Source organism: Coregonus clupeaformis, chromosome 14 (assembly GCF_020615455.1).
Source record: "Coregonus clupeaformis isolate EN_2021a chromosome 14, ASM2061545v1, whole genome shotgun sequence".
NCBI classification, from domain to species: Eukaryota; Metazoa; Chordata; class Actinopteri; order Salmoniformes; family Salmonidae; genus Coregonus; species Coregonus clupeaformis.
This window is the reverse complement of record NC_059205.1, coordinates 18,057,786-18,080,808: the sequence shown is the minus strand read 5'-3', so window position 1 is coordinate 18,080,808 and position 23,023 is coordinate 18,057,786. Positions and strand designations below refer to the sequence as shown.

At 42.4% G+C, this 23,023-nt stretch overlaps 2 protein-coding genes across 7 annotated transcripts in view; one reads left to right on the top strand and one right to left on the bottom strand.

The window, feature by feature from the left end:
- Positions 1 to 536: 536 nt before the first annotated feature.
- The window catches only part of LOC121581225 (G-protein-signaling modulator 2), a 24,376-nt gene continuing 1,889 nt past the window's right edge, over positions 537 to 23,023 (bottom strand). The window contains exons 1-15 of one of the 5 annotated variants that reach the window (XM_041896700.2): positions 20,693 to 20,851; positions 19,745 to 19,783; positions 15,565 to 15,738; positions 15,376 to 15,475; positions 11,521 to 11,742; positions 9,730 to 9,865; positions 9,464 to 9,603; positions 5,933 to 6,056; positions 5,383 to 5,498; positions 4,797 to 5,061; positions 4,457 to 4,669; positions 4,085 to 4,264; positions 2,056 to 2,197; positions 1,775 to 1,983; positions 537 to 1,605 (exon numbers count right to left, since the gene is read on the bottom strand). In XM_041896700.2, the coding sequence (XP_041752634.2) occupies positions 1,435 to 1,605; positions 1,775 to 1,983; positions 2,056 to 2,197; positions 4,085 to 4,264; positions 4,457 to 4,669; positions 4,797 to 5,061; positions 5,383 to 5,498; positions 5,933 to 6,056; positions 9,464 to 9,603; positions 9,730 to 9,865; positions 11,521 to 11,742; positions 15,376 to 15,440 (1,983 nt within the window). In that variant the 5' untranslated portion in view covers positions 15,441 to 15,475; positions 15,565 to 15,738; positions 19,745 to 19,783; positions 20,693 to 20,851 and the 3' untranslated portion in view covers positions 537 to 1,434. Of the gene's footprint in view, positions 1,606 to 1,774; positions 1,984 to 2,055; positions 2,198 to 4,084; positions 4,265 to 4,456; positions 4,670 to 4,796; positions 5,062 to 5,382; positions 5,499 to 5,932; positions 6,057 to 9,463; positions 9,604 to 9,729; positions 9,866 to 11,520; positions 11,743 to 15,375; positions 15,739 to 19,744; positions 19,784 to 20,692; positions 20,852 to 23,023 lie in introns of those variants that run through there. The other 4 variants (XM_041896698.2, XM_041896701.2, XM_041896702.2 and 1 more) reach the window with 4 other exon arrangements.
- Positions 20,992 to 23,023, top strand: part of LOC121581224 (microtubule organization protein AKNA) — a 14,535-nt gene continuing 12,503 nt past the window's right edge. The window contains exons 1-2 of one of the 2 annotated variants that reach the window (XM_041896697.2): positions 20,992 to 21,515; positions 22,409 to 22,798. In XM_041896697.2, coding sequence (XP_041752631.2) covers positions 22,579 to 22,798 — 220 coding nt within the window. In that variant the 5' untranslated portion in view covers positions 20,992 to 21,515; positions 22,409 to 22,578. Of the gene's footprint in view, positions 21,675 to 22,408; positions 22,799 to 23,023 lie in introns of both variants that reach the window. The other variant, XM_041896696.2, reaches the window with a different exon arrangement.

Below are 23,023 nucleotides of genomic sequence, written 5' to 3'. Positions count from 1 at the left end.
GCTTCCTGGCAGAGGCAACCAGGTTTTTGCCTAAAATGTCCTGGTACTTGGTAAAGTTCATGATGCCGTTGACCTATTTTGCTTCCAGGACCAGTGAAAGCAAAATACCCCCATAACATCAAAGATCCACCACCATATTTCACTGTAGATATGAGGTAATTTTCTGCATATGGTTGTTTTTCAAGACAAAACCCATCACTGTGTGCGTAGCCAGGAAGCTCTATTTTCATGTCATCTGACCATAGCAAAGCCTGGAGTTCGATAAACAGCATCTCATAAGGACTAATAAGGTATTTTGTATCATACTTAAGCCCATCACTCCATGAGGAGCATAGGCCATCAACAACACCTCACCATCGAACTCTACTTTGGGCAGTCATTCTTCATTTAATTCCAGTAGCCGATCCTTCTATGCTTTGATTTGGTGTGCCATCTCCATGTGTCAAGCTGTACTGAATATAAAGAAAGCACTCTTGCTTCATGCTGTTTTGCAGATGAGAACAGTGGAATAAGAAAACACACTACAAGAGTTTTTGAATAATGATTTATATACTAAATAAATGAGGCTTTATTCCTCTGATCTCATAAAAAATATAGGAAGTACAAAAGAGCATCAGGGACTGTACACACTTATTGGTGAATTCATTCTTTTATCAAAGATGGTTTAGGCTGAAAGAGCTTTTTTTTGTTTACCTAAATGAGGTATCCCCACCCACCCTCCATTCATAACCACAACTTCTAATATACACATATAGACAATTCAAAAACACATGAAATATAGTGCTGTACCCGTCTTTAAGTCTAGTCTACATCAGAAAAATCTGGTGTAAAATCAAACCAACCACATCAAGCCACAAGGGGAAGTGAAACGGCAGTATGCAAGAGCTAAATAAAACAAAATCATTCTGAAAAAAAAGGTACAATAAATACAAACAAAACTGCAGTCATGACGCATGTATCTAAAGATATATTCTATAGAGTACATAATTATACAAAAATTTACAATTATTAAAAACAGTAGTGCCCTGAACCTACTCGTCTGATATGTTAGTTCATGTTCGTTTGTGCAGTTTTACATGTCTAGTACAGTTCCAGAAAGAAGAGTACAAGGTAGAATCTTAGTCATTAGGAAAAATGGAGACAGCTGGTTCCATAGTCTAGAACCATCAGTGGGTTCCTTTAGAATTTTTGAATGTTGCATTGTTCCCTATAGGCTACTACATTCATGCTGGCAGTGCTTTCAACTGGGAAATTGGGCTTCTGAATCCCACCAACAACCATGTATAGTATATGTAAAATAGCCCCATCCACTGTTGAGTACAGTATCAATGTCTTCATCTCCACAAGCGGACGAAACTTCCACACTGTTTTCCTCCAGAAGCCCCGTCTCCTGGGTTTTCACCCCGCTGTTGGGGTCCTCTCCCTGGGCAAGGCTCAGTTGGAGCAGGGGCGTGCTGCAGAGCCTGCTGCGGAGGGCAGGGTGACCCGCTGCTCATCCATGCGTTTGGCCTGGGACCTCATGATGAGGCTGAAGAAGTCCTCGTCTGGGACGGTGGGGCCACGGGCCGGGGGAGGGGCGCAGCGCTGGTCATCCAGACGGGAACCCTGAGGGAGGAGGGAATAGGAGGTAAAAAGTGGAACAGTTACCAATATGAAAAGGAAGATTTTTACCCCCTTTCAATATAAAGCACTGAGATCTAGCACAACTTTTTGCTACGTTGTGCCCTACTGAACACCACCCTAGTGAAAAGTTGAGTCTATTTACTCCTCACACCTGGCATTTGACGAGCATGTCAAAGAAGTCGTCGTCAGGCTCAGTGTTGTCTGCGTTAGCCATCAGGTGGCTGAGGACAGCCTGGCTGCTGTGCTGGTTGAGCCGAAGGCCGGGCAAACTACCCCTAGCACCTCCACCTTCCTCCAACCGGCAACCCTGGGCACCAGACCCAGAGCCCAGGCCTGCTTCTGCGGCCGCCTCTGACATTGCTGGAGGAGAGGGAGAGAGGTCAGAGCGAGAGATCATGGAGGTCACAGAGAAATGTTGGTGTGTGTACTCACATTTCCTCATGGCTCTGGGTGGAGAGTCAGAGCTGGTACTGACTGACAGTATGGAACAGCGCTGGTCGTCCATCCGGTTACTCTGGAAACGACTCAGCAGGTCAAAGAAGCCCTCGTCCCCGAGCATGTCTGGACTGGCCCTCTGAGTGAGTGAGAGAGAGAGACATATTTGAATCAGTGGAGGCTCCTCAGAGGAGGAAGGGGAGGACCATCCTACTCAGTGAATTTCATAAAAATGTAAATAGGGAAACATGAAACAATTAATTTTTTTAGATAAACTATACTAAATATATTCACGCCACCAAATAACTGATTAAACACACTGTTTTGCAATGAAGGTCTACAGTAGCCTCAACAGCACCCTCTAGGATAACACCATGGTGTAGCCTGAGGACAGCTATTTTCCGTCCTCTGGCTACATTGACTTCAATACAAAACCTAGGAGGCTCATGGTTCTCACCCCCTTCCATACACTTACACAGTAATTATGACTGTGTAGGTTGTCCTCCAACCTATCAGAGCTCTTGCAGTATGAACTGACATGTTGTCCATTCAATCAAAGGATCAGAGAATTAATCTAGTACTGAAAGTATAAGCTACAGCTAGCTAGCACTGCAGTGCATTAAATGTGGTGAGTAGTTGAATTAAAGAGAGAAAGACAATAGCTGAACGGTTTTTAACAAATTAATTTCTTCAAAAATTAAGGAGAAGCAGCAGAGCTAGCTATATTTCATTGTATTATTTTTTTTCTTAGTTTACCTTTCACTTACTTAGCTAATGGAGCTAATTTAGCCACCTCAACAACCTGACTTAAACAGAGAGAAATGCTATTTATGTTAGCTAGCTGGCTAAGGCTATCCAACACAGCAACTCTTCCAAGTCAATGTAAGCTTTTGATTTGATTAATTTATTGCCACCAGGGCCCCAGTGTAACTACTAAACTGCTTGCTTTACACTGTACTGCGTGACTGTACACATGGATTGGATTGTGGGTTTACTAAAGTGTTAGTTCTAGTTTGTTGACTATAACATTAATATGGTGACAACGATGTAGGCTGTGTAGCGGTTAGCAGTTATGGTATGAAGGTTTGGCTTGGAGAGGTTATTGCACCTGGTCACAGACCTGTGGAGGCTGCTGAGGGGAGGATGGCTCATAATAATGGCTGGAACAGAGTAATAGATTTGGCATCAAACACATGCAAACCATGGGTCTGATGTATTTGATACCATTCCACTCCAGCCATTACCACGAGCCCGTCCTCCCCAATAAAGGTGAGACCAACCTCCTGTGTCACAGATTTTTTTTTTGTGCACTGAAGTCCACAATCGAAGGGAAAAGGTGAGAGGAGGAGAGCGCGTAGATGCGAGAAGGAATCATACAATAAGCAAAGTGATGATGCTGTATGTGGCTGCTATGAAAAATAACTGTGTGTGCAGGTGATCAGGGGTGTATTCATTCCGCAAATTCTGTTGCAAAATGTTTCCTAAACAGAAGAAAACGGAACGAAACAGGGAGAGACCTCAATTTTTCCAATAGAAACTTGTTTTTGGACTAATGATTACACCCGAGATCTGCTAGATGTAGGCAAGAGTGTGCAAGGCTATATTGAATGTGTCACTGTCTGTCACCTTGATTCCTCCAATTTGTCTCTTGACTTGTGCACCTACGTTATAAACTTTCATTTGTAGGCTAGGTTGTAGCAACGTCATGATGGGTATAGGGCCAATTAGAGTATCATGTAGTAGCCTAAACCCATTGCTGTTACACTGAGCTGGGTGAATGGAATACGAATGACAGTAGTCCAATATGATGTAATAGAAATAAGGCCCATAAAAAAAAACATTGTCCTCCCTGATCTTAAACGGCACCAACCACCACTGATTTGAATACTTTATTCCAATCCACAATGAAATAAGTACAAGAGGTCACGTCAATCTCACGCTCTCCCTCTCATGCATACACAGACACACAAAACACATACAAAAGCACACGCTAGGTGGATATCTGAAATGCAGGTTTCCCTCTAACCTTCTGTGGTCCCTGTGCATGGGTCTGGCGGGTGTTACTGGTGTCCTGCAGGACTTTACTGGAGCCCCCAGCCCTGTGCTTCTTCCCCCGCAGACGGCTGACGAAGAACAGCTTGGAGGAGCTCTTAGCCAGGGTGGGTTTAGACTGCTTGGTCAGGATGTTACTGATCCACTTCTGAGCCTGGAGACAAGAGGGAGAGGACACACACACGTCAAACCAATCTTTGGTTATGTTTTAAAGACAAAACAATACATTTTAAAGGTGCAATGTGTAATTAATCTCACTAATTTCAGGTCAATAGTGCACTTTGAATTGCCACTAGGCCTAGGGAAGAGAAAGTTCCAGATTGCACCGTTAAACCCAGTCATTTACATTGATCTTGTCTGGGGTGAGTTTCATGAGCTCCAGGTTTTCCATGCTGTGTCTCCGTCCCATCCTGGGCCTGGCTCCGTGCAGGTTGTAGTCTATGTCCTTGATGGGGTTCTCAGACAGGGTGGAGTTGTTGGTGCTGTAGCTCAGCCCCAGCACCATCTGCAGGTCTGACACGTTCATACGGGCCGTCAGCTCCCCGCTCCGGTCACCAGTCTGGAACATGCACACAAAACTGGGATTGACCATGCTGCATTTACAGATCAACTCCTCTTTATAATGGACAGGCTCTTGAAGGCTGTGTACTGAACTGTATATCTATAGGGGATAGGGGATGTGGTACCTCTTTGGAGATCTCCAGGTGTTTCTCAGCAAAGTGCATGGCCTGGTCATGGTTCCCCAGGGCGGTGTGAGCGTTCCCTAAACTCCAGCAAGCCCGGCCCTCACCAATCCTGTCGTTGAGGTCCTGTGCTATGATCAGGTGTTTGAGGTGGTAGTCTATGGCCCTCTCGTAGTCCTGGAGGAGTGTGTAGGTGTTGCCCAGACTGTAACAGGCCTGAGCCTCCACAGCCCGGTCCTTCAGCTGTCTGGCCAGCTGCAGAGTCCTCCTGACAACCACATTACAACCACATTAGATCACTGGCTCTCATTCATAGTGACACACAAAGGCTACTCTGGTCCTGAAATTAAGTTTAGTTTATGAATGCACACACACACACTAAATCAGTTTGCTAGCCCTCTTGACATTATAGTCCTTTGAGGCATAGCGCCTGCCATCTCTCTCCTGAAAATCCCTACAGCCTCTTAACTGTGTTAAACCCTCCAGAGTCCAGACAGAAAGAAGTGTTGTTTTCTCAGATGGACTCCAAGACAGAGGCAGTGAACTTCATTAAGAGAAGAAGAACGGCTGGGCTGGGGGTTTGGCTCACTTGTAATGCTCGGCTGCCACTTCAAATTCCCCCAGGAATATATACGCGTTCCCCAGGTTGCAGTAGGCCCTTCTCTCTGCTGAGCGGTCGCCAAACTCCTTGGCAATCTGGAGGCGCTGGGAAAGGAAAACAAATGGACGAACATACAAATTTCAACAGCTTGGTCTCGGTACAGCCAGCCAGTGACTCTAGTCTTCCATTATGTCGTGTTTATCTATAGTCTTTCTGTGGACTGTAATGAGCAGTACAGGACATTATAATTAACTACAGAGAACCATTGAAAAAGGAAATCTAGCTGACAAAAGACTAACTGGCTGGATTTAATCAAACTTGCCTCAGCAATGTTTATGCAGTTTCTTTGTGTACAAGCTAATATTAATCTTCCAGTGAAGTGAGTCTAACTGGTATTTCTACTATAGTACGAAAACCACTATGCTATTCCATTTGGTCATAGGATAAAAATGGTGCGTTTTACATGCTACAGCAGTGCAGTTTTTATTGAATCAAGCACTAAATGTCATGTTATAAACTTTGATAAGATTTTCATTACCTGTTCATGTGATGCCACTGCATTCCGGAAGTTTCCTAACAGGTAGTGTGTGTTGCCAAGGTTACCATATGTTCGGCCCTGGGCGGCCCGGTCTGCAAGCTCCTTCACTATGGATAAGTTTGCTCTGAATATAGACAAAACATTGAAAAAGTGTTTTTTGTTTAAAAAAAATTAAAATAAATAAATATATATATATATATATATATATACAGTACCAGTCAAAGGTTTGGACACACCTACTCATTCAAGGGTTTTTCTATATTTTTACAATTTTCTACATTGTAGAATATTAGTGAAGACATCAAAACTATGAAATAACATACAGTGGGGAGAACAAGTATTTGATACACTGCCGATTTTGCAGGTTTTCCTACTTACAAAGCATGTAGAGGTCTGTAATTTTTATCATAGGTACACTTCAACTGTGAGAGACGGAATATAAAACAAAAATCCAGAAAATCACATTGTATGATTTTTAAGTAATTAATTTGCATTTTATTGCATGACATAAGTATTTGATCACCTACCAACCAGTAAGAATTCCGGCTCTCACAGACCTGTTAGTTTTTCTTTAAGAAGCCCTCCTGTTCTCCACTCATTACCTGTATTAACTGCACCTGTTTGAACTCGTTACCTGTATAAAAGACACCTGTCCACACACTCAATCAAACAGACTCCAACCTCTCCACAATGGCCAAGACCAGAGAGCTGTGTAAGGACATCAGGGATAAAATTGTAGACCTGCACAAGGCTGGGATGGGCTACAGGACAATAGGCAAGCAGCTTGGTAAGAAGGAAACAACTGTTGGCGCAATTATTAGAAAATGGAAGAAGTTCAAGATGACGGTCAATCACCCTCGGTCTGGGGCTCCATGCAAGATCTCACCTCGTGGGGCATCAATGATCATGAGGAAGGTGAGGGATCAGCCCAGAACTACTCGGCAGGACCTGGTCAATGACCTGAAGAGAGCTGGGACCACAGTCTCAAAGAAAACCATTAGTAACACACTATGCCGTCATGGATTAAAATCCTGCAGCGCACGCAAGGTCCCCCTGCTCAAGCCAGCGCATGTCCAGGCCCATCTGAAGTTTGCCAATGACCATCTGGATGATCCAGAGGAGGAATGGGAGAAGGTAATGTGGTCTGATGAGACAAAAAAATAGCTTTTTGGTCTAAACTCCACTCGCCGTGTTTGGAGGAAGAAGAAGGATGAGTACAACCCCAAGAACACCATCCCAACCGTGAAGCATGGAGGTGGAAACATCATTCTTTGGGGATGCTTTTCTGCAAAGGGGACAGGACGACTGCACCATATTGAGGGGAGGATGGATGGGGCCATGTATCGCGAGATCTTGGCCAACAACCTCCTTCCCTCAGTAAGAGCATTGAAGATGGGTCATGGCTGGGTCTTCCAGCATGACAACGACCCGAAACACACAGCCAGGGCAACTAAGGAGTGGCTCCGTAAGAAGCATCTCAAGGTCCTGGAGTGGGCTAGCCAGTCTCCAGACCTGAACCCAATAGAAAATCTTTGGAGGGAGCTGAAAGTCTGTATTGCCCAGCGACAGCCCCGAAACCTGAAGGATCTGGAGAAGGTCTGTGTGGAGGAGTGGGCCAAAATCCCTGCTGCAGTGTGTGCAAACCTGGTCAAGACCTACAGGAAACGTATGATCTCTGTAATTGCAAACAAATGTTTCTGTACCAAATATTAAGTTCTGCTTTTCTGATGTATCAAATACTTATGTCATGCAATAAAATGCAAATTAATTACTTAAAAATCATACAATGTGATTTTCTGGATTTTTGTTTTAGATTCCGTCTCTCACAGTTGAAGTGTACCTATGATAAAAATGACAGACCTCTACATGCTTTGTAAGTAGGAAAACCTGCAAAATCGGCAGTGTATCAAATACTTGTTCTCCCCACTGTATATGGAATCATGTAGTAACCAAAAAAGTGTTAAACAAATCAAAATATATTTTATATTTGAGATTCTTCAAATAGCCACCATTTCCCATGATGACAGCTTTGCACACTCTTGGCATTCTCTCAACCAGCTTCATGATGTAGTCACCTGGAATGCATTTCAATTAACAGGTGTGCCTTCTTAAAAGTTAATTTGTGGAATTTCTTTCCTTCTTAATGCGTTTGAGCCAGTCAGTTGTGTTGTGACAAGGTAGGGGGGGTATACAGAAGATAGCCCTATTTGGTAAAAGACCAAGTCCATATTATGGCAAGAACAGCTCAGATAAGCAAAGAGAAATGACAGTCCATCATTACTTTAAGACATGAAGGTCAGTCAATACAGAACATTTTAAGAACTTTGAAAGTTTCTTAAAGTGCAGTCGCAAAAACCATCAAGCGCTATGATGAAACTGGCTCTCATGAGGACCGCGACAGGAATGGAAGACCCAGAGTTAACTCTGCTGCAGAGGATAAGTTCATTAGAGTTACCAGCCTCAGATATTGCAGCCCAAATAAATGCTTCACAGAGTTCAAGTAACAGACACATCTCAACATCAACTGTTCAGAGGGGACTGTGTGAATCAGGCCTTCATGGTCGAATTGCTGTAAAGAAACCAACTACAAACTACTAAAGGACACCAATAAGAAGAAGTGACCTGCTTGGGCCAAGAAACACGAGCAATGGACATTAGACTGGTGGAAATGTGTCCTTTGGTCTGGAGTCCAAATTGGAGATTTTTGGTTCCAACCGCCATCTCTTTGTGAGACGCGGTGTGGGTGAACGGATGATCTCCGCATGTGTATTTCCCACCGTAAAGCATGGAGGAGGAGGTGTTATGGTGTGGGGGTGATTTGCTGGTGACACGGTCTGTGATTTATTTAGAATTCAAGGCACACTTAACCAGCATGGCTACCACAGCATTCTACAGCGATACGCCATCCCATCTGGTTTGGGCTTATTGGGACTATCATTTGTTTTTCAACAGGACAATGACCCAACACATCTCCAGGCTGTATAAGGGCTATTTTACCAAGAAGGAGAGTGATGGAGTGCTGCATCAGATGACCTGGCCTCCACAATCCCCCGACCTCAACCCGATTGAGATGGTTTGGGATGAGTCGGACTGCAGAGTGAAGGAAAATCCGCCAACAACTGCTCAGCATATGTGAGAACTCCTTCAAGACTGTTGGAAAAGCATTCCAGATAAAGCTGGTTGAGAGAATGCCAAGAGTGTGCAAAGCTGTCATCAAGGCAAAGGGTGGCTATTTGAAGATTCTCAAATATAAAATATATTTTGATTTGTTGAAAAAAAAAAAATGTACTACATGATTCCATGTGTTATTTCATAGTTTTGATGTCTTCACTATTGTTTTACAATGTAAAAAGTAGTACAAATAAAGAAAAACTCTTGAATGAGTAGGTGTGCCCAAACTTTTGACTGGTAGTGTATATATAGTATTACAGTATGTACTTTTATGTCTACTCTATGGTATCTGACTTACAAGGTGCGACACGTACCAAACACACATGAACGAAATGCTTGCACACAAACACATTAACTTACTCATAGTATTCCGCTGCTTTCCTAAGTGCAGTCGTGACCTCCTCGGGGAACTCTCCTGGCTCCGCCCCGCTCCAGCAGATGCTCTTGCCTTTTGCATGATACACGTTCCCAATGTTATACAGTGCCCTCGCCTGCCCCACCTAACAGAGACAAAAAAACAGGGAAAATGTCAACTCCGAAACATTGAAAAAAGCATTTAAACACCAGAATAAACAGCAAATGAGTTGCAGGAGGCCCAATAACCATAATGAATTAATCAATCTCACCTTGTCGTGCAGGTCCATGGCAATGTCGATGTGCCTCTGACAGCAGACCACAGCCTCATCAAACCTACCCAACACCTTCAATGTGTTGCCTAGGTTACCGCTGGATTTAGCCTCTCCCAGCTGGTCCCCGATGGTCCTGAGAATGGGACCATAAAACATAATTAAATGGGATTGAATGTTCACCTAACTTAAAACTGCAAAATGCTTCCGTCCAGACAAAGTGTTTTCCCAAAGTACATAGAGTAGCCAGCCAGGCCTCCCCGGGTCGAGACGGTAATTTGCAGAACAAGCTCTATTTTGGTGGCCTCTGGTACGTTCTAGTGTCTTGATTCCATCCGAAACACTGAGTGAAATTATTGAATACTTTAAGTGGAGAACATTAAACCTTTTTTTAACATTAAACCTGCCTTCGAAATTAAAGTCTAATTTACAGTTTTACTGCAAGATATGAATTGGCACAATGATGTTTGTTCTTCAAATTATGTTTATTTTTTATTACAACAGAAAAATGAAGTAAATAGCCCACATGATCTTGAACAACAAATAAAAAGGTTAAATTGAAAAAATTAAAAGGGTTATATCAGTCTTAAGTATTATATATTTCTGATTTGACAGAAATGTATTTAAAATGATCATTATCATATTTGGACCAGAATGAGTCTCTCTCTCAACTACCTATTGTTCCTGCAGTGAGGATTCACCATCTTCATCGTATATTTTCATAATTTATCTGCAGATAATCGGCAAAAAGCCTACCAATATGCAAATTAGGGAGCCAAATGAACAGCTCTCACCAATGCGATTCGGTTGGCTACACCGACGAGTCACTCACTGAAACGTCACTGTCGGTTAAGTCCCGAAATGGGCTTCATATCCTAGGAAAATACAAACGAGATCTTTGGTTTACTTGTCCCGGTGCGATACCATGGACTTCTAACTACGGTGTACGGTTTATAAATGGCAAAGGGATATAGGAAATCGACTTTATTCAGTTCATTTGACACCTTCTATAACTAATCAACACATGCTGTTATATTGTCAATCAAAGCACAGTAAATAGCCTATGCGCCTTGGCTCTGTGGCTGGCTATAGGAAACACGCAAAAAGAAAATAAATGAATGTGCCAGAAAACAATAAAAAGGCTAAGTGGATTTTGACTCATCGTTACCACTTACATTACATGGGATGTGCAGATTCACTCATAGAGACGACTGAAGGAGCATCATGCGCTCTCCCTCCGTGTAAAGACATTTGACTGCAACCAACAACAGCGCACACAAATCCCACAGGTACGGCAGGTGGGACAGACAGCATACTGTCAAACCAGCAGTGTTTTTCTGTCATCGCTCGCTGTATGACTGACATGCGCCTGTCCTATCGATAGATCGCTAGAAGATTCATATCGTTCATTCTAGCGGAAGAGGGCTAGACTGACTTTTCTGACTATCAAATTGAAACTTTTAAGTTAAAAGTAGCCGTTCATTTTTCCAAGTGGTCAAAATATATTTTAGTGGGACAAATATAAAAAGAGAGGAAGTAGCAATCAAACATTGATACATAACCATAACAGCGGCTAGTTGACGTAAAAAAATATATACTAAGATGTTTATCTAAGCGTTTCGCAAAAATCGGGGGCGTATTTATAAATATATGAATGAAGGCCGGCGCATAGGGAAAACACTACAGACAGCTTAGTTGTGTGGTGAGGTCATGCTGATAAGAGGGGACAATGGTACTACTCGGAGAAACATTATGAATATGAGCCCTGGTCATAGGTGTGTTCCTTCCTACCTGGTCAAGGTGAGGTCGTGGTGGTGGAACTCCAACGCCTTGGCGTAGTCGTGCAGATGGAAGTATGTGTTGCCCAGCTGGCTGTAGATGGCACTCAACACCTGCAGGTCCTCTGTGCCAACCTGGATGGCTGCCTCGAAGAAGGACACCCCGGCGTGGTAGTCGCCCACCTTACAGAGCCGCTCCCCCTCCAGGGCCAGCTCCAGGCAGGACGCCTCCATCCTACAGGGGGCAGCAGAAGCGGTTTAGGTAGAAGATAGGTTAGAGAGGTCTCCTCTTGTTGATCCAAGATGCTCAGTAGGCACAGACAGGAAAAAAAATTCTGGTCCAAAACAACCTCTTGCCCCTTCCACTAACACTCAAATAACTACAAGTTTATTTAGTCTTAACATTCCAAAGTGGCCACAGTTTAAATAAACTAGAAACCAAAACCACACATTAACCTAAGTGTTCAAGTTATAGAAGCTGAAGAAAAACGGAACATCTTCTACTATGTTTTGCCCCGTCTGCAAACCCAGGACTAGCATCCCTCTCACTCCATCTGACTGTGAATGTGGAGTTTGTTTGGCTACTTCCTTCCACCTCCTGAGAAATATAGCCTTGGTTTATTAGGGTTTGTTTGTTATGGTAGGGCTGACTTCCTATCGCCGTGGTCTCTACAGTACAATACACAGATCTCTCTGACTGCTCTTCTGAGGACTAGGCTATTCAGTGGGCTTCAATGTTTACAGAACATTCAGACAGAAATGTATTGTCTTCAGACATAATTGTCTGCTGTGTAGAATTGGGATTGTGCAAGCTGTAGACGATTACATTTCTATCTGAAACGTTCTGGATGTTTCACCCTGAACATAGCCTACCCCTGGTCACTTTAACCCCAGATAGGGTCAAAGAGGAGTATCCACAGGGGAGTATTTACAGGGACGGGTGTGTTAACAGTCATATTCATGCAGCCTGGCTTTGATTGTTACGCCCTCTTTTACATCTTTTTGTGTCCTACAGCAAAAATGCACAGAAAGCTCTCAAATAATATTGGCATTAGACATAGCCTACTAAAATCATGTTATGCATTATGAAACTTTATATACACTGAACAAAAATATAAATGCAACATGTAAAGTGTTGGTCACATTTTTCATGAGCTAAAATAAAAGATCCCAGAAATGTTCCATACGCACAAAAAGCTTATTTCTCTCAAATGTTGTCTACAAATTTGTTTAATCTCTGTGAGAATTTCTTCTTTGCCAAGATAATCCATCCACCTGACAGGTGTGGCATATCAAGAAGCTGATTAAACAGCATGATCATTACACAGGTGCACCTTGTGCTGGGGACAATAAAAGGCCACTCTAAAACGTGCAGTTTTGTCACACAACACAATGCCACAGATGTCTCAAGTTGAGGGAGCGTGCAATTGGCATGCTGACTGCAGGGATGCCCAACAGAGCTGTTGCCAGAAAAGTGGATGTTCATTTCTCAACCATAAGCCACCTCCAACGTCGTTTTAGAGAATTTGGCAGTACATCCCAACCGGTCTCACAACCGCAGACCACGTGTAACCACGCCAGCCCAGGACCTCCACAGCCGGCTTCTTCACCTGCGGGATCGTCTGAGGAGGGGGAGGGGGGGTGCTGAGGAGTATTTCTGTCCTTAATAAAGCCCAGTGGATGGGCCTACGCACTCACAGTCCCACCCATGGCTGCGCCCCTGCCCAGTTATGTGAAATCCATATATTAGGGCCTAATTTATTTATTTCAATTGACTGATTTCCATCTATGAACTGTAACTCAGTAAAATCTTTGAAATTGTTGCATGTTACGTTTATATTTTTGTTCAGTATAGATAAAAAGGGTTAGAACATTGATATTCAGCAAAACAATCAACAGTTACATTACCAGTCAAAAGTTTGGACACACCTACTCATTCAAGGGTTTTTCTTTATTTTTGCTATTTTCTACATTGTAGAAAAGTAGTGAAGACATCAAAACTATGAAATAACACATATATGGAATCATGTAGTAACCAAAAAAGTGTTAAACAAATCAAAATATATTTTGGATTTTGGATTCTTCAAAGTAGGCTCCCTTTGCCTTGATGACAGCTTTGCACACTCTTGGCATTCTCTCAACCAGCTTCACCTGGAATGCTTTCCAACAGTCTTGAAGGAGTTCCCACATATATTGATCACTTGTTGGCTGCTTTTCCTTCACTCTGCGGTCCGACTCTTCCCAAACCATCTCAATTGGGTTGAGGGGGATTGTGGAGGCCAGGTCATCTGATGCAGCACTCCATCACTCTCCTTCTTGGTAAAATGGCCCTTACACTGCCTGGAGGTGTGTTGGGTCATTGTCCTGTTGAAAAACAAATGATAGCCCCACTAAGCCCAAACCAGATGGGATGGCGTATCGCTGTAGAATGCTGTGGTAGCCATGCTGGTTAAGTGTGCCTTGAATTCTAAATAAATCACAGACAGTGTCACCAGCAAAACACCCCCACACCATAACACCTCCTCCATGCTTTACGGTGGGAAATACACATGCGGAGATCATCCGTTCACCCACACCAAAAATCTCAAATTTGGACATAATGTCCATTGCTTGTGTTTCTTGGCCCAAGCAGGTCTCTTCTTATTATTGGTGTCCTTTAGTAGTGGTTTATTTGCAGCAATTCGACCATGAAGGCATGATTCACACAGGCCCCTCTGAACAGTTGATGTTGAGATGTGTCTGTGACTTGAACTCTGTGAAGCATTTATTTGGTATGCAATTTCTGAGGCTGGTAACTCTGATGAACATATCCTCTGCAGCAGAGTTAACTCTGGGTCTTCCATTCCTGTCGCAGTCCTCATGAGAGCCAGTTTCATCATAACACTTGATGGTTTTTGCGACTGCAGCTGAAGAAACTTTCAAAGTTCATGAAATGTTCTGTATTGACTGACCTTCATGTCTTAAAGTAATGATAGACTGTCGTTTCTCTTTGCTTATTTGAGCTGTTCTTGCCATAATATGGACTTGGTCTTTTACCAAATAGGGCTATCTTCTGTATACCCCCCCTACCTTGTCACAACACAACTGACTGGCTCAAACGCATTAAGAAGGAAAGAAATTCCACAAATTAACTTTTAAGAAGGCACACCTGTTAATTGAAATGCATTCCAAGTGACTACCTCATGAAGCTGGTTGAGAGAATGCCAAGAGTGTGCAAAGCTGTCATCAAGGCAAAGGGTGGCTATTTGTAGAATATAAAATATAAAATATATTTTGATTTGTTTAAAAAAATTTTTTTGGTTACTACATGATTCCATATGTATTATTTCATAGTTGTGATGTAATAATTTTGGGGATGGTTAAACATTTTGAGTGTAAACTTAAAAACGACTAAAGCCAGCTATAAAGTATTAGCTTTAAAATTGAAAATTCTCAGAGCCTCATGGGAAAATGTGTAGAATTGCAGGAAAAAAATATTCTGCGGCCAAGAGAGCCTCTAAAAACCGTTCCATTGGCCATACCCACTACCACCCATCCCATTTAACAACTTCTGTTAAATGGAAGTGGGAAATCTAGCTTACAAATTCACACCTGAAAGCTACATGGAAAAGCTGATCTCATCCCATGCGACAGACTTATGGAGACACCAGTATGAGATCTAGGCTACTTTGTCTACTGTGTACATGTGTAAAATCCTACACATCAGTTCTGTTAAATTCTTGTTCCATCTGTTGAAACACCTTTTTTCACTAGTATGAAGGAAAGTTTAAAGCACCCGTTCTAGGTTGTACATGAAACGAAATATGTTGACCAAAGATTGAGACAGTGACAGTATAGTGCATGGGGGTATGAGTAGGTTCATGCCTACCTGTAGCGGACATGATAGGACTGGTCCTCATCTCGAATGCTAACCAAAGAGCCAATGGAATCCATTGAAGATTTATAAGTGGGACGATCCCAGTTTAAATCTGAAAAATTGTGACGATGAAAAACAAAAAGTGAAAAACATCTGATGGTCCAGGAGAAATAGTCTTGAGAACAAAATCCTAAAATTCACCTTTACAGTAAAATTGTGCTCGCCTTTGACTGATTGACCTTCGACTGCTCTAAAGCCGACACATAGCCCCAGGAATGACAGAGAGAGATCCTCAGACAGTGTTGTCCGTCAGTCCGTGAGGCTACAGTTTGAGCTTGGCTTGGCAGCGCCAGCACGGCTCTCCTCAGCAGCCCTCTGGGAAGAGAACACAAGTTGCTGTGTGTAAAGCCTCATTCTGACCACACGATGCCATGGCAACACCCACTAAACAGCATGCACAAGCAGCGCAGGTAGGGGGTGTAAGAGAGGAGTGAATAGGCGATGGATGGATTGGTTCAGTGGCAGCCACACCACATGCAAGCTGTCAATCAATGACTCAACCATGAGTGCTCGGAGGTGTGCTAGGATCTACCGAAGGGTGCGTGTGAGGATACAGCTAGCCTAGGCAAGCAGAGAAGCAGGGAAGGATTTTCACCAATCACAACAGATACATTTAATACTGTATGCAAATCGTAAGAGAACATGTATCCACCACAGCAAAGATAATTAAACCTACTAGTAGATCGATTGAACTTGTTATTATTTAGTGAGAAGTAGGGAAAGTAGCCTGGCTGCAGACTTGAAACAAGTCCTGTACAGCGAAGACCTGTGTGGAAATTCCATTGGAAGTACAGTGATAAGCAAGTCTAGTAGGTAAGGTACAGCACCAGAGCAAGACCAACCGCCACCTCGTTCCCACATGCGGTCAAGTAGGCCCCCTCTTTACCTACGCACACGTTTTAGTAGTAAAGAGAGTAGTAAACAGGTTTTCCCAAACACCAATTTAAGCTACTACTAAGCATCAAGAGCATAATCATTACAAATGTAAAGGACAGACAGTAACCGGTATTCAAATGTATAATGCAGGTGCATATTAATTGATGAATTGTAAATCGGTCATTTATCGGTGGATAATAGAGAGGAATATTCTGATAGTAGATTAGCAAAAATAGTATCACAACAACTTGTAACCAAATGATATTCATAAAGATTATTGAAAGACTTGTGAGTCAATCATCACTTTCCTAATCCAGGAGTAATCTACTTTCAACCTGGTTGGGGATGGTCCACCATAAACCTCCTCTTTGTTGATCTGCTCGTTGGGTTGTGGATACAGCTTAATAAAACCAATGCATCATCTCACTTTGAAGCTAAATTGAAAGACTCAGTGGTTACATGAAGATCAGAGGTCACAGAGAGCAGCAGGGCATTGAATTCACTCCAGAAAACAGAAAACCACCATCCTCAATTTAACCCCTCACCACTAGAACCCCGGCGGGCAGCAGAGCAGACATGAGAAAGACTTTACTGTGATCAGTAAAAACCTCTAACACACATTAGGCTACTTCTTCTGGTGCACACAAATCTCATGTAATTAGATGGAATTATATAGCGCCAATCCTTCCCTTTCATTAGGGATTGAGGCTTGAACAGATGCCTCCTGGTGTATGCAGAATTTACGCAAGTTATGTCGGGATAGAAATGAGTTTGGCAGCTTGACTTTAGATCACTTTTGATTACAGTGAGTAACATAACTTGGGGTACTTCTGAGCCCTCTTTAACAGTGATAGATCCAATGGAACATTTGCAGTTAGGGCCTAGCCTACATGATGACCTGCGGAAAGTGTGTTTGTGAGCTCTCTTTGTTGACAACCTAAATTCAGGGACCGGCCGGAGGCCATCCATCCACACCACGGAGCAGAACTGTAACCAAACAGCGCTGGTTATCACATCAGGGTGAGGCCAGAATCTTACAGCCACGCCAAGATGGCGGTTATTTCAGCAGTTTTATATTTCACTCCACAATCCCATATTGTAGCCACAATGAGTATACAGAAAACCTAATTTTGGGAACATTGTAGACTGCTTATCTTTGGAGCAACTATTTGTAGCAAGCTTACAGTGGCTTGCGAAAGTATTCACCCCCCTTGGCATTTTTCCTATTTTGTTGCCTTACAACCTGGAATTCAAATGGATTTTGGGGGGGTTTGTATCATTTGAATTACACTACATGCCTACCACTTTGAAGATGCAAAATATTTTTTGGGGTGAAACAAACAAGATGTAAGACAAAAAAACAGGAAACTTGAGCGTCCATAACTATTCACCCCACCAAAGTCAATACTTTGTAGAGCCACCTTTTGCAGCAATTACAGCTGCAAGTCTCTTGGGGTATGTCTCTATAAGCTTGGCACATCTAGCCACTGGGATTTTTGCCCATTCTTCAAGGCAAAACTGCTCCAGCTCCTTCAAGTTGGATGGGTTCCGCTGGTATACAACAATTTCTAAGTCATACCACAGATTCTCAATTGGATTGAGGTCTGGGCTTTGACTAGGCCATTCCAAGACATTTAAATGTTTCCCCTTAAACCACTCGAGTGTTGCTTTAGCAGTATGCTTAGGGTCATTGTCCTGCTGGAAGGTGAACCTCCGTCCCAGTCTCAAATCTCTGGAAGACTGAAACTGATTTCCCTCCAGAATTTCCCTTTATTTAGCACCATCCATCATTCCTTCAATTCTGACCAGTTTCCCAGTCCCTGCTGATGAAAAACATCCCCACAGCATGATGCTGCCACCACCATGCTTCACTGTGGGGATGGTGTTTCCGGGGTGATGAGAGGTGTTGGGTTTACGCCAGACATAGTGTTTTCCTTGATTGCCAAAAAGCTCAATTTTAGTCTCATCGGACCAGAGTACCTTCTTCCATATGTTTGTGGAGTCTCCCACATGACTTTTGGCGAACACCAAACGTGTTTGCTTATTTTTTTCTGTAAGCAATGGCTTTTTTCTGGCCACTCTTCTGTAAAGCCCAGCTCTGTGGAGTGTACGGCTTAAAGTGGTCCTATGGACAGATACTCCAATCTCCGCTGTGGAGCTTTGCAGCTCCTTCAGGGTTATCTTTGGTCTCTTTGTTGCCTCTCTGATTAATGCCCTCCTTGCCTGGTCCGTGAGTTTTGGTGGGCAGCCCTCTCTTGGTAGGTTTGTTGTGGTGCCATATCCTTTCCAATTTTTAATAATGGATTTAATGGTGCTCCGTGGGATGTTCAAAGTTTCAGATATTGTTTTATAACCGAACCCTGATCTGTACTTCTCCACAACTTTGTCCCTGAGCTGTTTGGAGAGCTCCTTGGTCTTCATGGTGCCGCTTGCTTGGTGGTGCCCCTTGCTTAGTGGTGTTGCAGACTCTGGGGCCTTTCAGAACAGGTGTATATATACTGAGATCATGTAACAGATCATGTGACACTTAGATTGCACACAGGTGGACTTTATTTAACTAATTATTTGACTTTTGAAGGTAATTGGTTGCACCAGGTCCTATTTAGGGGCTTCATAGCAAAGGGGGTGAATACATATGCACGCACCACTTTTCCGTTATTTATTTTTTAGAATTCTTTGAAGCAAGTAATTTTTTTCATTTCACTTCACCAATTTGGACTATTTTGTGTATGTCCATTATATGAAATCCAAATAAAAATCCATTTAAATTACAGGTTGTAATGCAAAAAAATTGGAAAAACACCAAGGGGGCTTAATACTTTTGCAAGACACTGTATCATTGCATCTATTTGGGGGAGTTGCATAAATCATTGATCCCCAAATCTTGGAGAACAAAGCTATGAGAACTAGGTGAGCTCTGCTCTGCTGTTTAGCGGCCAGGTGAATGTGAACTATTTGAATCCAAAGTGGAACCTGCTTGTGCTTGGGGAGTCTGTGCCGTACTACGTACAGTACATGCCCGTACATATGCATATAATTAGCAATCAATGGCTGCCAGTGTGTGTGAGGCCTTTTCCAGTAGTGTGCGCCAAATGGGTGTGTATTGTATGTTTATTGTATGTGTGTGTGTCAGAGCTGGTGACAAAGCTGCACTCTGTATGAAGTAGTGCTTAAAAGGCCAAGTGATCTACTAATACAGCGCAGCTGTGGCAACAAAAGCAGTAATTTGAAAGGCCAGCTTCACAGGAGGCTCCCACATCACACACTGGACTGTCACCATGACCTCATCTTTAATGTACTCACAGGGTGATCTATTCTCTTTGTGTCCACATCCTCTTATTAGCCAAGCAAACATGGAAACACCAAAGAAGCATAATGCATGATAGCAGGGGGAAATCACCATCAAAACAAAAGGGACAGATCTAGAAAGAGAAACACTCCTCACCTGAAATTATTCAGTGCAGGGATTGGGACTCTGAGAAACCTGGTTAAAAAAAATTATATAGCTAGATTAATTTCAATAGTTGAATGTTCTTCTAGTTCTACTATGTCATTTTAGTCATATCTAGCTAGCCTAGTGTCCTCATTCGTTTCCAATATGAAATTAAGTCATACCATGATTTCCCAGAAATATATATTATTGTAGTTCGACAAAAAATAGAAATTTTACTTTTACAGTAACTAACTTAGTAAACTGTAGACATTTTGTACACGAGACATATGGGCAATTCCACGATAACAGAATGATGCTGAGAATGATTTAAAACGAATGTCAAACAAAAATCAATGATTGCAAAGTTAAACATACCATACTCTATGCACGAGGACTACTTTTAACAATTTCCACTGATAATTTTACAAAAACGAATTTCCTTGAACAGTGCAGATCGCTTTTTTATGCAAAGTTTGGTAACAGAATAACGGTTTGTGCTGTTTGTTCTGTCATTCTGTTAACAAACTTTGCCTAAAATACAAAAAATCACATTAAGTGAAAAATCTGAGCCTCAGCATCTCTCTCACTGTTACCGTGGATTTCCTCATATATAACGTTCTCATTCTCTTTGATTAACAAATAATGACATAGACAATATTTATTTTGACGAACATAAGGCGTTCCCCAAATGGTGAACTCAAGTTATTTTTAAAACTTCAGTCATCATCTGACAGATTTGATCAGCAAATCAAGTGAGAAAACTAACTAACGTTAACAGTTAGGTAGCTAACAAGCCAGTTCTAACAATCTTACAAGCTACAACCAAAACCATAGCTATATTTTGTATTTCTATTATAACTAAAGTGCTACGCTATGGGTACACAACCAGAGAACCTTTACAACCTGTTAGCAAGCTAGCTACTGTAATTAGCTAACTGGGTAGGCTTGCAGTCCACTTACGTTAGGCGGTCCAGTTCGAACAATGGTTTTACTCCCCTTTTCGATACATCGACGGTAAATAAAAGTCCAGTTTTATTCTACAACTTTATATTTATTAGCTATAAATTCGGCACTTTGCTAACCTAGCTAGCAATAAACTTTTGGCTAGCTAACTTCGATGAGTGCATTGTTAGTCCAATAGCCAATCAGCGGAGCAGATTCAAAGATAGCCACGCCCAAAATAACCGTCTCTGGACCGTAGTCATTGCGCTGGACCAATGACATTTGAAAAATGAATGTTTTAACTGTACGATGAGTCATTCATGTCATCTTCATGCAGCTGCGAAATGTCAAATGGATCTGCAAAAATGATGCTATCATCAGCAAACTAAAACAAAGATAAGTTGTGATAGTCGTTTTTTACTGTAACGGCATTTTCTAATGCAAACATCTCAGTTTTGAGGTTGGAAATTAGTAAGTAAGCTAACCAGCATCGACTGCCTGAAAAAATATTACTGAGCCTCTTTAGCTAACGTTAGTTGCACTATTGAAGAAAGTTAACCAGTAACGTTAGCTGGCTTATAATGTTGAGGCTAGCTGCTAGCAAACTAACAAGCTAAGTTAGTATTGTTTGCATAAATTGAGAGGTGGTCAAAACACACAAGTGTTTTCAAAAGCTCTGCGTTTGTCAGCAGCAGGGGGGAGAAGAGGAGTGAAGTGAGCTCGCTGCTCCGCCATGCTTTTTTATAGAAGGTTTCAGGAGTTACCGAAGCAACCAAACTCCTCCCCTCGCGCCAAGTCCAGACGTTCAGCAATACAATGTACATTATTGATGAAGCCACAGGTATTAGCCTAATTGAAATAATGTCACATACGAAATTGTAACTGGTGTGTTATGTCAGAACTTAAAGATCACATAAGAAGCAATTCTGTGTAGGATAGAACACATTCTAAACAGATGAGATTGTCAAAGCTGAAGTTGGACTGCTAAGGGCCAGGTCAGGTGAGTTTCAGTAGGTACAGGACAGGCATATGCTGATAACTTACATTTAGCAGCAGGGGTAGAGGTAGTACGCCAAATTCATGATATTAGCCTAGTAATAAACATTTACATTTGGATATTGTCTTTTTTATTCATTACATAAATAAAAAAAGGCTATATCCAAATGTGAACGTTTACTATTAACATCCTGAATTTGGCATACTATTTATAGGGTAGAGGTTGTTTTAAGAGGTTGCACCGACTATGAGACGTGAGAGAGAGATTAGTTATCCTAATAGAATTCTACTTATACCGACTGCATATGGCTTAGTCTGTGCTTTTGAACTTATGGCACTGCACCTTCACACACTTGTTATGTTGAAGAGCAAGTTTATATAGTCTCTCACATCACTCATACACGCACACACACACACACATAATGTAGGTTAGGCTACTCTCTCACTCATATGCACAGATACTCTCATACTCACACACAAACCTACCCTCAAACACACACACGCATAATGTAGGTTAGGCTACTCTCTCACTCATATGCACAGATACTCTCATACTCACACACAAACCTACCCTCAAACACACACACACATCACTCACGCCTACACAATGCATACAGATGCTTGAATAATTGAGATTAACACATCTTGATCCATTGTTGTCGGTTCACCTGTCTGCATTGCTAAGGAATGAACAGGGCCATTGTCCTCCTCTTCCCTATTCCCTCTCTCTATCTGCAGACCGAGGCAGACGGGACCCGGGCGACTAGAGTCAAGGCATCGGTGGAAAACTGGGTCAGAGAAGGGGCTCCTTTTAAGGAGGGGACAGTTTTGAGGGAGGAGGTAAACATTGGGGAAGTTTTGAAGCCGTGGGCTAGCACAGCACCAGGATAGATCTGAGTGAGGAGCACATGGAAGGGGATCCCCAAGATCAAGAGGAGGATTCTGAAGCCCAGAGGAGAGCCTCTTCCCCTCAGTCCTCTGTGCTGTGGGAGAAGTGTATCCGGCAGAGTATCTTTGTGGACCTGAGTGAGAATGAGAGTCTCCACTTCAGTGACCTGGAGGGCTCCTTCACGGTGCATCTCTCTCAGGCAGAGTCGGCTGGCTCAGGGAACAGCATCCATCTCAGTGGTAAGACTTACGCTGTTAACTTGCTCTCATACCTGTCTAGTAACCTGTATATAGCCTCGCTATTGTTATTTTTACTGCTGCTCTTTAATTATTTGTTACTTTTTTTTTGGTATTCTTTCTTAAAACTGCATTGTTGGTTAAGGGCTTGTAAGTAAGCAACACCTGTTGCATTCGGCGCATGTGACAAATAACATTTGATTTGATTTAACTCTGTAATTACTCTAG